Here is a 15004-nt window from a genome sequence, read left to right as displayed (position 1 = left end):
GCTGTTGTATTAAAGTTTTTCTTCATTACCCATTCAAGCCGTCTCCAGCCATTATTAGATATTAAAGATGTACAACTACAAGATAAAGATCAATTATGAACTGCTTCCAGAAGATGCACACGAAGGATTAAATTTTGACCTGTAATTCCTGGCTTGAGTGGGAATTACAGTCATCTTTTTATGCAGGATATATATATATATATACTGATAAGGTAAACAGCCAACTGAATACTATGGAGAGAGAGCAATAGTTGTTGCATGAGGAGAAGGTTACAACATGGATTGGATTCATGAATAACTTTGTCACTAAGCCTTGTTTCCTCGGATAACCCCCAAGTAATGGATTATACATAGCAATAGTTAATGCTTAACACTAGTGATTCATGTTGATGAATGCATTCATCCCTATACTTTAAGGAAGAGGTGTTTTGAATGAAACACTCAACATACTAGATGGTGATCTAACCCACACTGTACAGAGTGTGAAGATATCATTGGAACATCTTTTGGGGATCAAGTAATCAGCAGGTATTTTCACATGAACAACCAGCATTGTCTACAGATTACAGCCTCTGCTAATATTTGGCTATGGGATCACCTCAAATCATTGATATGTTGTGATGCACCTGGTACACAGACAAGGTGTGAAAGATAGGCAATATCATTCATGAATGGTAGTTGTATTAAAAACTGTTAGCTTGTTGGTTGTGCAAACTTCACAGATACCCTCATGATAATTATTTGTGGAACTGGGGTGCCTTTTGTATCATCTCATTAATTCACCTATCAAATATTTCATTTCTGATGATTAATTTCAAGTTATGGACATTAGAATAGGCAAACGTTCTTCATGTTACAATAATCATATTATATAAAGTACATCAATTCATTTCTTTATATTTATATAATACTGAATAAAGGTAAATTCATATAATTATGAATAATTGAAAAGTCTGTGAACTCCAGAAGATTTTTCAATGTCTTTTTCTCTACTCTGTATAGTTTGAAGTTGGTAGAAATAGAGGATATGGATACTTCTGTTGAGTCCCCCAATGGGGCAGCAGTAAGTTTACTGACTTACAACACTTGATGAACACAGCAGATAGCTCAATGTGGCTTTGCTCTTAAATAACTAAACCAAATACTTCTGTTGAATATTATATATATATATATACATATTTGTTAAGTTTCAGCAAGCTATATTGAACTAAATAAAATATTAAGTAGAAAAATTTCTAAAGTTCCAACATTTTGTAAAGAGTAATGAAAATACAGTGTGAAAGGATCAATGAAGTCAGTTAAAAAAAAACACAACAAGAAAGAATAGGGTAGTGCAATATTGTAACAATATTATACAAAGTTATTCAAAACAGACTTAATTGTAGCAAAGTTGTATTACTATTTAAAGTTGGGAGTTAATTTACAATAGATAAACTTTCTTTAATTAAAACTTCAATAGCAGATGATCCAGATGACTTTAAAATGTTTAATCAAGATGTGATTGTTGATGTTTTCACTATGTGTGAATTGTAGAGTCTGGAGGATTTGATAGTTGTTTACCAGTTTTACTTGATATTTCCATGTGTTCACAGGTGTAACTGGCATATAGTTTTACCAATGTAAGTGGCATTACAACCACCACATGTTTATTTATACACGATCCTGGAATGCATAGGTGTAGGTAATTGGTTTTTAGACCTGAACAGATTTTGAATCTTGAAAGACGTTTTATATATTATTTGTAGTGTAACCTGTGTATAAAAGGTTTTAATTATTCTTAAATTTGTGACTTCAGTATGAAACTTTGTTTACCTATATTGCTTGCTGAAGATGGAATATGTACATATCAAAATGTTCAAGAATTAAATGTTTGTTATCGTACATACACGTGTCAAATATTTGTTATTGTTATCACTGTTCTATTGTTCATCATTAAACTTCGATTCCCATCGAATCAATTTGTTAAAATATTTAAATTCATTGAAAAAACTCTTCAGAAAATCTTCTGTCATTCAAAACCATTTCATTTATACATTAATGTTTATTGAAAATGTATTATGAAATTTCTAAAAATTCACTTTTTCAGCAAAGTAATTTTTTTTTCAATGATTATATTAAAACATTAAGTTATATTTAGTAAATTGATGCATGACTAGGAAGTTAATTTCAAAATGCATGGGTCATGATGAAAGGAAAATGAAACATAAGATAAAAATATCCTTCATGCTTATTACTTGTTTATATCTAACAACTCACTGTTAGCCTGGTCCATTTCAAGTTCATCATCGGAAGACATGACAAGCCTTTTATGTGGAGCTATCTCTGGACTACCTGGTGGAGTTATTTCTTGAGATTTGTTACTTTGAAAACTGCTTATACTGTCAGAATCACTCTCCATAATTGTACAAGTTCTTGTGTTCAGTGACCTTACTGACTGATGTTCTACAACACAATTGGATAAAAGGCTTTGTGCTAATGAATTAATTTAAATGTTCTTTTTTCACAGATATTAAACTAAACTAAAAACTAGTACTTGTAATTTCTAACAATATGTAATTAATAAACGTTCATTATAAAAATAAATTATTGAAATATATGTAACCACTTTACAAATATTCTTAAATATAGAAAAATAATGAGGCAAGAGATAAACCTCAATGTATTTTTCTTACTTTTTCCAGTTTGAAGTTAGTAGAAATGGAAGATATGATGACTATTATTGAATTCATATTTTAAACTCTTTAGTTTTATTTCAAAATAAACTTCACTGTCAGTGAAAGAAAGAACAAACACATGTATCAGGATGTAAATAAATCTGCCATGAATCCAAGATGCATAGTTCATGGTAATATTCTGAGAATGATGCTTTACTAATGAGTTCACAATATATATAGTTCTCAACCATATAGCTTCCATCCTGTTATAGCTTGTTCTAACTTTAATTCGTTCAATACTACATACAAAAGATTTTACTTCTTAACTGATAAATACTTTCACTGAATATAAATATATTATGAAAAAAAAACATCTGAAGAAAGTAACAAACTTTACATTAAATGATTAAAAAACCTATATGTACGTACTGCTTAACTTATATTTAGTTACATTTTTCAGACTTTACTGATACTCACCTTTACTTTTTGTTGAAAACTTGGCTTCAAAAGATTGATGAAGTGAAAGGCCTTCACAACTCTCTAAAGAACCATTAGAACGACAACATTTCTCTGTCCTTTGGGAAATAAAATGTTTTGTTTGACATTATATGTTTCATGAATTTCTAATAAGCAGATGTTAAAAGATGTAAGTTTTATTTTGTTTTGTGCCACATACTCAATGTTATAAGTAAGACTAATTTAAAATAATATCAATCTTGTAATTTAATGAAGAGAAAAATTTTATAAAATATTCTTTTTCACTATCTTGAGTTAGAAATTTTTGCAGGGAACCATCTCTCATCCATATGCTGAGCTCAAAAAATTTACATAATTCATCTTCTTGTTAGTTTTTCTCTTAAAGAAATTGGTGAAGAAACTTCATCAAAATATAGTAAATTCAAAAGAAATATATTGTTAGCAGTATTACGTTCTTTGAATCTCTGCAGTATACTAGGATGTGTAGTAGGGCAAACATAACTGATAAACACTATTCCCATTTATATTTAATTTTTTCATGTCTCTTGATCACTAAAGAATAAAATATAACATAAAATAAAACATAACACACAAAAGATGTAACTTGAAAGGTGACGTTTTTCATTTGTACTTTTTTGAAAAGTATTTGATGACTAAATTTTGCACTTGGAAGTTATGCTGATGGACATGGTCACGTAATGTCACTATTTGATTCAATGTATGAGTTTAAAACATGTGTTTAGCTTTTTAGAAGTATTAAAAAGTATAAATGTTGTTATAGTGTTCAGAAAATAATTTTATAATATTGTTGCATCAGCGAGGTCACGTGACTAGTATCACGCCACTTCTTTCTCGAACCTTCATGAATTGTCGGGAGATTACTAGATTGGGGGTAGTCTGGTATATATAAGATGGTCACAATGTGACGGGACAGTGTGTAGTTAATGAGTAATTGAATGTATGCGGACAAAATATTGTTGGCCACGTGAGACGTGAATTATAGTGTTGTTATAGAGCGACTGTTGAAATTAAGTGTATCGTAAAGTTGTATTCGGAAAGAATAAACCAGTTTTATTTAAGAAAGGACTTGTGTCACTAAAGTTTCATCGGAACGAATTTACGGAAAATTAACTAACGACTGGAGGTGTAACAATATTTAGTAAGTTATAGCTTGTAAGTACAGATTGAATGAGTTCATAAATTTTTTGTGCAGTGAAAGCAAGATTGTGGTTAAAGGGAGGGCAAAAGAATGAAGGAAATATTATCAATTGTTAAATTATTGAAAATGTTATAAGATGCTCCAATGTAGTTTCACATGTCCTTTTAGGGTCACTAATTCTTATATATATATGTATAAGCAAATAGCTGAAATAATAACACTGAAAAAAATTCATACATTGTTCAAACACTTCAGTAGGGTTTAAATCTGTATATTTACCTCACAGTTGAAATAAATATAAGCTAATTTAGAATTACAATTGCTTTTCTTCTTTAACAAGTATGAAAAGGAGTTATTTAAAACATTTTAGAGTTCCACTCAAGAAATAATGCAACCAGTAGAGAACATTTGAACTCCTTTTGATAAATCATGATATACAAGTTTTCAAGTTATCTGAAATACTATACATAAAACTTAATACATAGTTATATAAGTTATTATATATTATAAGTTTTAGAAGTTGTAAACACAATCAAAATTTCTGCTGTGGTTATTGACTTGTAGACAAGAAGCTGTTAACATTGAGATTCGTTAAAGATTAAAGATGAGTGGTAGAAGGTAATGAAATAGGAGAATGCTGTGGTCTTGGGGAGAAAGGAATGATCACTATAAAGGAGAAGATAGGTAGGATGATAAAGGTTACATGAAACATAAACAGCAAATAAATCAGATCGACAATGTCTGCAGGCCAAAAAGACAAGGGAATAGGTCTTAAGGAACAAATGAAAAAAAGGAATACAAGGTAAGTGGTTCAAACGGAGTAAGAGTTAGGGCATAGAGGACCACATTAATGTTCCTATATGGAAGGAATGCATGATCATAGTGAGAACAGGGGAAGTAAAAACCCTACAGTATCTGTAGAAATGGAAGGTATGGAAGAGGGCTGCCCTATATCCAGAAATCAATGAGACCAAAGATCCATGGTTGAAGAGCCAGGTGAGAAATTCCATCACCCTAGCCACTGAAGGCTTGTCAGCAGAAAATCCCCTGCCAGCAGACCAACAGCAGAAGACCTACTACTTGTGCTGGCAAAATTCTATGGAATATGGACGAATGGAAGTAGCAAACAGGGAGGCAACTCAAGCCTGAAGATGGATCTCCTCGCCAAGGACCAGACAAAAGCCAGGCCTATAGATGCAGAACGGGAAGATTGGGATGAAGAGCAGGAGATCAAGGTTGATACAGAAGGGAGGGAAACAGTGAAAGAGGGACAAGTGGTGGGAGGAGCAGACATTGGAGCCTTGGATACCAGGGTTGTGTTGGCCAATGGGGTGCAATCAAGAGGACTCAACAAGAAGTGGAGTGTACCAGAGAAATCACCCGATGAAGCAAATACAAGGGAGTGTACACATAAAGTTATTTATAAGACTAATCCTGGCTGTAGGCATCAACAGCCAGAGCCGGTAGATGTGGGACAGGTGACCAAAACAGGTAATAAGGAACCCAACAACTGGTGATCCAAAAGCAGATATTCTACCCAATGGTAAGCAAGGGCATACTGATCAGAGGCTCTCAGGAAGTGCAGCATACTGATTCTTTCACCTAACTGGGAGAGAAAGTGATCTGCATGGACCCAAATATAAGGAGAAGGAGGAAATATCAAAAATGGTTGAAAAGAATGCTCATGCAACAAAGAAGGATGAAGTAATAAGAAATAGGGGAAAGAGACAAACATTACAAACCTGAGATAAAAAATCTGTGAAAGCCAAGGATGGCCTAGGTGAATCATCATGCTGGAACTGGGAAGGAACGGCAAACTCCGGAGGAGGGAAAAGATGATCAAAATCATCATTATGCTGAATAATGACATCAGACTCTGAAGGAGCTCAGGCAGTGTCAGGGGACAAAGGAATAGCATTCAATCTCCCGACAGACAAAATCAGAAAGATCCACAGTCATGTCGACTGCACCTGAGGCATGAGATAGACGATTGGTCATTGTGGTAATGATGACTTCGGAATTCATAACTCACGAAAACTGCACAAAATTGTTTAGTGCAGAAAAGCGAGTATAATAAACTGGAAGAAATATGGTAATGTGTGACCAAAAAATAAAAAATAGAACCACTTCAAATACAAATCAAAAATGTGTCACATGGGAACACAAAGCACAAAAGAAAATGTCTGTACTAGAAAGCTGCCAAACAAGAAATGAAGGTTCAGTAGAGGAGTGTAGAGAGATTCACATGCGTCACGAGAGCATGCTATGTTACTATTGGTTAATAGATGATATATGATGATTGCATGAAAGACATGTTGGAATGTATTAATTCCAACAAGGGGGAGCACAAGGCTTGTGGCATGCATAGAGAAAATGTTCGCATATAGAGGGCAGCATTTCTTGAATCAAACACACACAATAAACATTGATCACATTCTTAAAATCTGATGGTAGCATACATCTTTTACACAAGTTTTAATGTAGACCACACTGTTTCCTTACAGAATAATAGTCTGGTAACTTGTAGATTAACGGTAATTTAAAAAAATAGTTTGCCTATATATATAGAAAACATGACTGCTAGTATTCATTAAGATTGTACTTAAAATATAAAATAAAATACTAAATTATCATAAATTATCAAAATATCCTAAAGGTTCAGAGAGTGTTAGATTTTGTAATCTTCTAGACAACATGCTAGTAGTTGTTTTACAGTGTATTTGAGTAATATATCCAAATTTTCAGCATTTTTCTCTGAATAAAATAAAACCAACCTGCCATCACCAGTGAAAGGTTCAAAGGTGAAAGGAATGATTTTCTGACATGTATTTTCAGTAGAAGAAAGATGCTTTACATATTCCATGTATTGGGCTCCTGGTTCATACAGTCTACTGCTTTCCCACAATGTCTGAAACTTTAAATATCGATGAGACATCCTTAATTTATTTTTATACAAAATCAGAAATTCAAATATTTAACAAATATATGATTCAGATGTAATGTGATATAGTAAATCATTTAGGGCATAAAATCATATTTAAATTACTTGAATAACTTTTTTTTTTTTTACTAAAAGAACAGAATTACTCACAAGCTGCTAACCATAAAAGGTGCTGACAGCTTACAATAGTTTTATGACAAAGCATTGTTACAATCTATATAATCAACATTAAACACTGATACTAAAATATCTGGAAACAAAAACATGTTGAATATTTTGTAACATCAGTATATACAAGAATTACGTTTATGTTTAAAATACTCAAAGTCAGTTAACCAATATTTTGGAAAATAGTTTGAAAGTAAACTACCTGTTTTATTTACCTGGAATTAATCTAGGATTTGTCTGCAGAAATCAAGTTAGACTATTATACAGGTTAATGAAAGGTACAGAGAGACAATGCATATTATTTAACATTTCTTGGATTGCACTTCAAGGGTGTAAAAAATATATACAAGTGTACATTGGCACTTATACTGAAGATTTCCTTGTGTCTTGGTATGAATTCCCTTACAAAAAAATGTCTTGTAAAATACTATAGGTCACTCTAGAGAACAAAACAGAATTTTATACAATATCTAACAGAAGTATTATATCAGTTGGATTTAATGGAATAAATTAAAGTTCTAGAGAATGATATGGTATTTCTTCTCAGGTTGCCCTGATTTTGCATGGAGTTGTGTGTAGGATCAACAAAATAACAGGAAGATTAGACAGATACTATAATCAAGAAGCACTGTCTGAACTCTCTCTGCTTTGGACTGATTCTGAATTATAAAAATAGAGACTGAAAAGAAGATTGCAAACAATCACAATCTCTATTTAAAAAATATGGTCAAGGTTCAAGTTCAAACCTTGACAAATGCTTTTGTGTTGTGTTTCCAATCGAAGAGAGAGAGAGATAGACATTAAACTAAATATTGCCTAACAAAATCCTAGCTCAGAAGCAATCTATATCTATCTGTGTGTGAAAATCTAGGTTGAAAATATCTATATCAGAACTATATGTGAAAAATATGTCTGAAACAAAGACAGCATGACACTAAATATTTCTTAATGGAAAGCACATGTGATGCCCTTGGTGACTCATTTAGTGCTGTGAATAACTATGGTGAAATGAACGCAACAGTTTCCTTGACCAACATTTTACACTGAAAACTTACGCTGTAATTTTTAACAATTTATCTAATAACTGAAGGAGTAGGAAATGTGTGGTATTCTGTTATAATACAATAGCAAGGTACAAAGTAGGTTAAAATATTCTAGAATATTTTGGTTTATGTGTTCAAGTTCACTGTATTAATTTAAAAATTTATAAATTTCTAAATGTTCAAAACAAAACATATCATAAGACTAGTTTTCAACTTGTTCATATGTATCTTATAGATGCATTGATACATTTTGTCTCTATAGAACTACTATAAGCAGTACTATAAAAATCCTATATGAAAATTTATTCTGTAGGGTTTGTTTGTTCTCAAGTGCAAAGCTACAGAATTATATCTGTGCTCTGCCAACCACTAGTACCGAAATTCAATTTTTGGCATCATAAGCCTGCAGACTTACCACTGAGCCACTGGTAAACTTTGCATGGCTTGTAACTATCGTTCTCATAGCATATCAAATACAAATATTTAGGGTTATCATGTTTCACTTTAATGTAGGTCATTTAATCAATATATAGGATTTGTTTAATATACAACTCCTAAACGATGTTTTCACATGGGAAATTCCTTGAATGTTGAGAAACATTTTCAGCTTGTTTAACCATTTCCTATCCATAATTCACATATTTGCTATTTTAATTCAGTTTTTGTACATCAAAATATAAAATGTATTATACCTATACTCAAAATATTTCATTGAATTTGCAAAAAAAAAATTACTAACATATAAGACTACAAACTTTCTATAGTTTTTAATTTAATTAATTTTAGTTGCTCTCTTTTTTTAATTTATGGTGTCCTTACATTATTGTATTATAATTAATGTTTTCAAAGTTTTAAGTAAAGAAGTTTCCTATTGAAATATGGTTTGTATTCTATAAAAATTAGGCATCTAATTCTATATTGTTTACATACTAAAATGCTTAAATAGTATCAATTAATAGCATTTATGAATATGAAAATCAAACTGAAAACATTTACTTGCTATTTCATAGCACCCTCTGAAGCATATATATATATATGTGTGTGTGTGTGTGCACCTCCCCATATACATACAATTAATTTAGTACAAACTCAGTTTTCATACCCTAAAGACAAGAAAATATGTTGAGTGTCTGCAAAATGACACGTATAGTTACCTGTACAGGAGCAGCTGCTGAAATGGTATGCTGAAGTTCAAAATAAGCTACTGTGACTGTTTTCATAGTCTGATCACACTGACAGAGAAGTTCTCGAAGACGTTGTAGCACTTCTGTCTGAAATAACAAACTTTTATAGTAGCTATGTAACTTATAAGACAAAATGTATTGAATTTGTTGCAATGTTTATAATTAGTATATTCTTTTGCATGAACACAGAAATACTTGAAATAGAGTCAGTACACAGTGATCAATATGATAAGCAAAGTCTTCATTAAAACATGAAATAGATAAACAACTATTTAGTAGCAGCTTACAACAAAGTAAAAAATACAACTTTCTATCTATTAACATAAAATAAAACTTATCTCTCTGTGTCTTTAAGGTTTTAACAAAATAGAATCCACTGGTCATGACACAAAGATAATAATTACAACAGACTTATGTTACAGTGAGGGTCTACAGGTACTGGTAACTAGTGAATGTAATCATTAATCAAAATTAAATCATGTTGAAGTCAACATGACAAAAAACTAACAAAAGCTTTTTTATATTTTATAAGAGAAAACAGAAAGAACTGTTGATGAACTGGATGGGTTTTTTCTAATTACTGATTGGGCATTTTGTTTCATATCTGGGTTTTTATGTATTCTTTATGAAGAACAAAATTTACAAAATAAGGACAAACATGATTGTTATATGTATTTTTACACAAGCCTAACTGAGGTACATGTCATATGTTAACAGTAAATATTGTTTAGGATATCAAATTTATTTTAGTAAAGAAAATGGAGCTTCTTCTGCTTCTTGTTAAATTGTGTAATACAAACCTTAACTCTTTCTATTTTTTCTCCATTTTATCAGCTTCTATGTATAACAAACATCAAAATTTTCTAGCTTGTTTTGCCTCTTGTCAGCTCAAATAACACAAACCTTAACTCTTTTTAGTTTCTTATGCATTTATTAGCTTCTATATAATAAAATCCTTAATTGTATAGCTTCTTTTAATTCTTGTAGGCTTCTGTTATTCAAACATTAACTCCTTCCAGTTTTTCTGTCACATTTAATTGCTATAATACAAATTTTAACTCTGTCAAGCTTCACTTAATTGTTGTTAGTTTCTATAATACAAACCTTAACACTTTCCAGCTTCTTCTGCTTCTTATTAGCCTCTATAATACAATTCTTGTACATTGTTTCAGCTTCAATTGCCCTTTGCAAAGCATCATCTTCCATACGTCGTTTTTTATCAACCTTGCTAGTCTCACCATTTTCAGCTTTTAGGGTTGAACTTTTGGCTATTTCATATTCTTGTTGACGTTGAAAATACAAAAACTTCACCTTTTGCAGGTTGCTAATTACTTCATGCTATTTCAATGACAAATGAGTCATTTTACAGCAAAGTTAGACAAATCTTGTGACGGATTTATTATTATACATTTATATTAATATCGATTTTTGTATAAATTAAATTTATATTTAGAAATGTACATAACTTATACTGTTAAATATGTATTGTGAAACTCCTGCCTATTCGCTAAAGTTTTAAAAGATTCTCGAGTGTAAGAATCAACAATATATGTGTGTACATAAATGCTAGTGCAGCATTTGTATTGTTGCATAATCTGAATATTCGAGAAACTCTCCACACGCCTATAAATATAACCAATGCGATGCACCTAAAAACAGTATCTATTATTTCTTTGCTATAATTGGTGCACTATAAATTTCAGAAGCTATAACTGTGATTGTTATAATGCTTATTAATCAGGATACTTCAGATATTTGACCAGGAACATTTATAAATTTCGAACATTACAAACCATTTAACTTCAGTGGATTAACATTAAACATTAGTACTTTTACGAAAACATTACCTAATGTCATCAGTAGAAAAAAATGCCATGTGATTAGTGAAGACCACAGGGCTAGCTAGCTCCCTGTTAAGTGAATTGCACCTATGTCAACTCAAAATTAACTCGCTCGTCGTGAACCCTCGATAAGACATACAGGAAGTTCCAGACTAGAAAGAAGACTTTGTATTGCCTGTAAGATTGTGGAACTTTTGTATATAAATCATTGTTTGTAATAACTGTTATTGTAAATTATATTATTGTTTGTATATTAAAAGATATTTGTATAAAACAAAGAAAACTGTGTGTATCAATCTTGTGGCAAATATCATAAATTGGATACATATCAGCATTTATTTAAATACTAAATCCAAAGTAAAATTTAACTCAGTTTCAGACCATTTGAAATTGTAATATGTAACAATCTAAAGTTCTCCCAGACATGCATCACTCATCCAAAACTTTTACAGAATCACTATTCTTCCTTAAACAACATTAATCTTATGAAGCAAAAGAAATTTATAGAAAAGGTACAAAAATACCACAAAAATTATATATAAGGGCTAAAGTTTTGTACATGTCACAGTTAGATGAAATAATTATAATTACAATAATTGCATGTATTCCTAAAAAAAATTAAAACATCAACTGAAAATTCTTAAGTTATCAAACTTTATTAGCTCACTTGAAACTAAAAATAATGTAAGACAGCTAGAAAGTGTCACCATGTTGATTGATGTAATGATTTATGAATTATAAACCAAGCCAGAGGAAATACTTTCAACATTTGATTGTCCAGATGTAAAAAGTAATTTTAATAGCATTATTGGTATGTGAATGTTAAAATGTATGTAATGCATGAAAGATAAAAAAAACAAAAAAACTTACCAGTTGCTTTAATTCTCTTCGCCATTTTTCTTTAATTTGTTTTCTTGATCTTTCATGTTCATTTCTTCTTTCTGATAATGGCTAGAGATTAACATAGAAAATCATTATAAAACATTGATAAAAAAGGTTAAATAATCCATTTTTTGGAATTGTAATAATATAATTCCATAAAATTGCAAACAAACATACAGATATATAGCTGTGGTAATTTTCTTATAGTTTTTATAGATTTACACATATGAAGGAAAAGTAGGTTTTGTTAAATCAACTACAAACGTTTTAATGCATAATCACACTAGTAAAAAAAGCGTGTACTCTAACAATTCAAAGCATTTAAAAACGTCATGCTATAAAAATGAAAATATTATAAAGTCTAAAGAAGAAGGCAGAAGAAGAGGAAACCAAGAGTTCTCTATGGTTTGTTTTTGTTGAGTTTCATGCAAAGCCACAAACTCTCTATGAAATATGCTTTAAAAAATTCAAGTTATATAAGTACCTAACTACGAATTTGTAGTGGCAGTAGCCTTTTACAAGATAATCATGTTATGAAAGTCACACATTTGCATTATATTTCAATCAGAGCTATATAACTTGACGTTTCAACAATGCCAGATAGATCTGTTTTAATTGGTGTAATGCATTTTAGTATACATTGCTTATTAATGTGAGATTAAACTTTTTTTTGCTTACCTTCATAAACTTGTGACCCTGTAAAAGGACACAAGTAGACAACCACGCATTAGCATTTAATAGATCTTGGTCCAATGTAGTACAATAAATAGACTGGAATGGCAGGTAGCTCTATAAAAAACAATAGATCATAGTTAATGTCTATATTTTCTAAACATTTCTATGCAAGTTGAATTTATCGCTTGGAAAATGGAGAAATTTTATTATGCTACACTATTTTTAAGCCACTTGGATTTGTTATGAAATAAATAACACACATGGGAATGCTTGTAAATCCCAGAAGAAGCTCCATCTCTTAGCAGCCACAGATAAATAAACAGACTGTTGTTCTTTTATGATGTTCAATAGCACAGACATGGGGAGAATACATGTAGTAATATATCTACAGTGTACCTGGTGCTTTTCATTACTGTTGAAGCCTTACCTGTCTTTTACAAATCTTAAACTTGCATCCTCTTGTTCTATTGTCTTCAGGTTGCAGCATAAACAAATCAGAGGATTTTATCATATTGGCTATCAACTACCTATAAAGTCTTGTAAACTTGAAAAAGATTACTTCTTATTCCTCTTTCCTTAAGCGAAAATGAGTTAAGAAATCTTAGCCAGACCTATAAAATAATTTTTCCATCCCTGTAATCATCCTAATAGCCCTCTACTGAATCATTTCTCTATGAAGTCAAATCTTTTCTTAGATAAGGAAACCAAACTTTTGCACTGTATTCCAAGTGAGAAAAGATTTGCTTAGAAATATAATTATCTCTTTTGTCTCGTAATCGGTATATTTATAAATACATTCTGAAATTTTGTTAGCTTTACTACTAACAACAGAGCACTGCCTGAATGGCTTGAGTGACTTATCCTTTACTATACCAAAACCCTTTTCTTCAATTAAAATTTTTTAAAAGTAGGTTTCCATCTGGATTAAATGTATGAATGTTCCAAATTATAACTAAACTGCATTACCCTACAATTATCCGACACATTCTATAATAAAAGGTCATTTGTAAAATACTTGTTCAAATTAGTAATTGATCCAAGGCATTATTTAATTCCTCAACATCCTCAATACAGCTTGCTGCACAAATTAGAATAATGGAAAGTTGGAAACAACACTAAAACCCTTATATTTAGGAATACATATGCAGACGTGCAGTTATGGAAATGTTTTATTGTATAATGTTGGGATCTCAAAAACAGCTGTTTTGGATTAACATATTTCTTCACAACTAGCTTATTGTACAGTGTTTTTCTCACATGATTTCACAAACACAGACAACCTACAAAATCATAATTTTTGGAAAGACTGTTATTTTACTGACAGAATCAATCTATGTATCACAAGTAGACTCTTCAAGAGTTATTTTCAATATTACCTCTTCTTGTAAAATTGGTCTCATTGATTGAGTCAGTTTGTTAAGATTCCGAGCATGCTCTGCCACTGAAAAAATAAATAAAAAACATTTATTAGCTTATGTGCTTCAAAATGTACTTAACCTTCTCTTAATTATTGAAACCACTTGTTTATAACAAAAAATTTAAAGATAATTTTCAATAAATTTTCTTTGTTACAAGGTATCAATAAATGTTCTCCAACTCTAGCATTTGTATTAAGTTGAGTGACTTCAAAATGAAAATGCCTGAAGTTATGGAGAATTGGGTTTTACCTTCTGTACAACAGTTATAAGCGTGTTAAAATACTTAAAGGGAAGAAGTATTTTATATATATGCATTAACATTTTAATTCACATTAACAGATGTTGGTTTGAATTTCCTAAAAACTAATTGTTTTGTCCTAGTTAAGTATATGAATGAAGTTGGTTTTACTTGAAAAATCACAAAATTCTGTTTTCAAATTTTATTTTGGAATATATTGTTACGTCTCCGTTTGTTAATTAACTTTCCGTAACTTCGTTCCTACGAAACTTTAGCGACACAGGTTCTTACTTAATAAAACTGGTTTATTCTTTCCGAATATAA

At 30.8% G+C, this 15004-nt stretch overlaps 1 protein-coding gene across 6 annotated transcripts in view; it reads right to left on the bottom strand.

The window, feature by feature from the left end:
* LOC106463634 (rho GTPase-activating protein 45-like) overlaps positions 1-15004 on the bottom strand; it is a 116788-nt gene that overhangs the window by 36058 nt on the left and 65726 nt on the right. For all 6 annotated transcript variants that reach the window (XM_022391175.1, XM_013923683.2, XM_013923684.2 and 3 more), the window contains 8 exons: positions 14401-14465; positions 13028-13138; positions 12338-12418; positions 10731-10964; positions 9597-9713; positions 7065-7204; positions 3132-3229; positions 2257-2442 (listed from right to left, as the gene is read on the bottom strand). In XM_022391175.1, coding sequence (XP_022246883.1) covers positions 2257-2442; positions 3132-3229; positions 7065-7204; positions 9597-9713; positions 10731-10964; positions 12338-12418; positions 13028-13138; positions 14401-14465 — 1032 coding nt within the window. The remainder of the gene's footprint in view (positions 1-2256; positions 2443-3131; positions 3230-7064; positions 7205-9596; positions 9714-10730; positions 10965-12337; positions 12419-13027; positions 13139-14400; positions 14466-15004) is intronic.

This window comes from Limulus polyphemus, unplaced genomic scaffold (genome assembly GCF_000517525.1).
Source record: "Limulus polyphemus unplaced genomic scaffold, Limulus_polyphemus-2.1.2 Scaffold1450, whole genome shotgun sequence".
NCBI classification, from domain to species: Eukaryota; Metazoa; Arthropoda; class Merostomata; order Xiphosura; family Limulidae; genus Limulus; species Limulus polyphemus.
The sequence above is the reverse complement of the archived record's forward strand: the minus strand, read 5'-3'. Positions and strand labels throughout refer to the sequence as shown.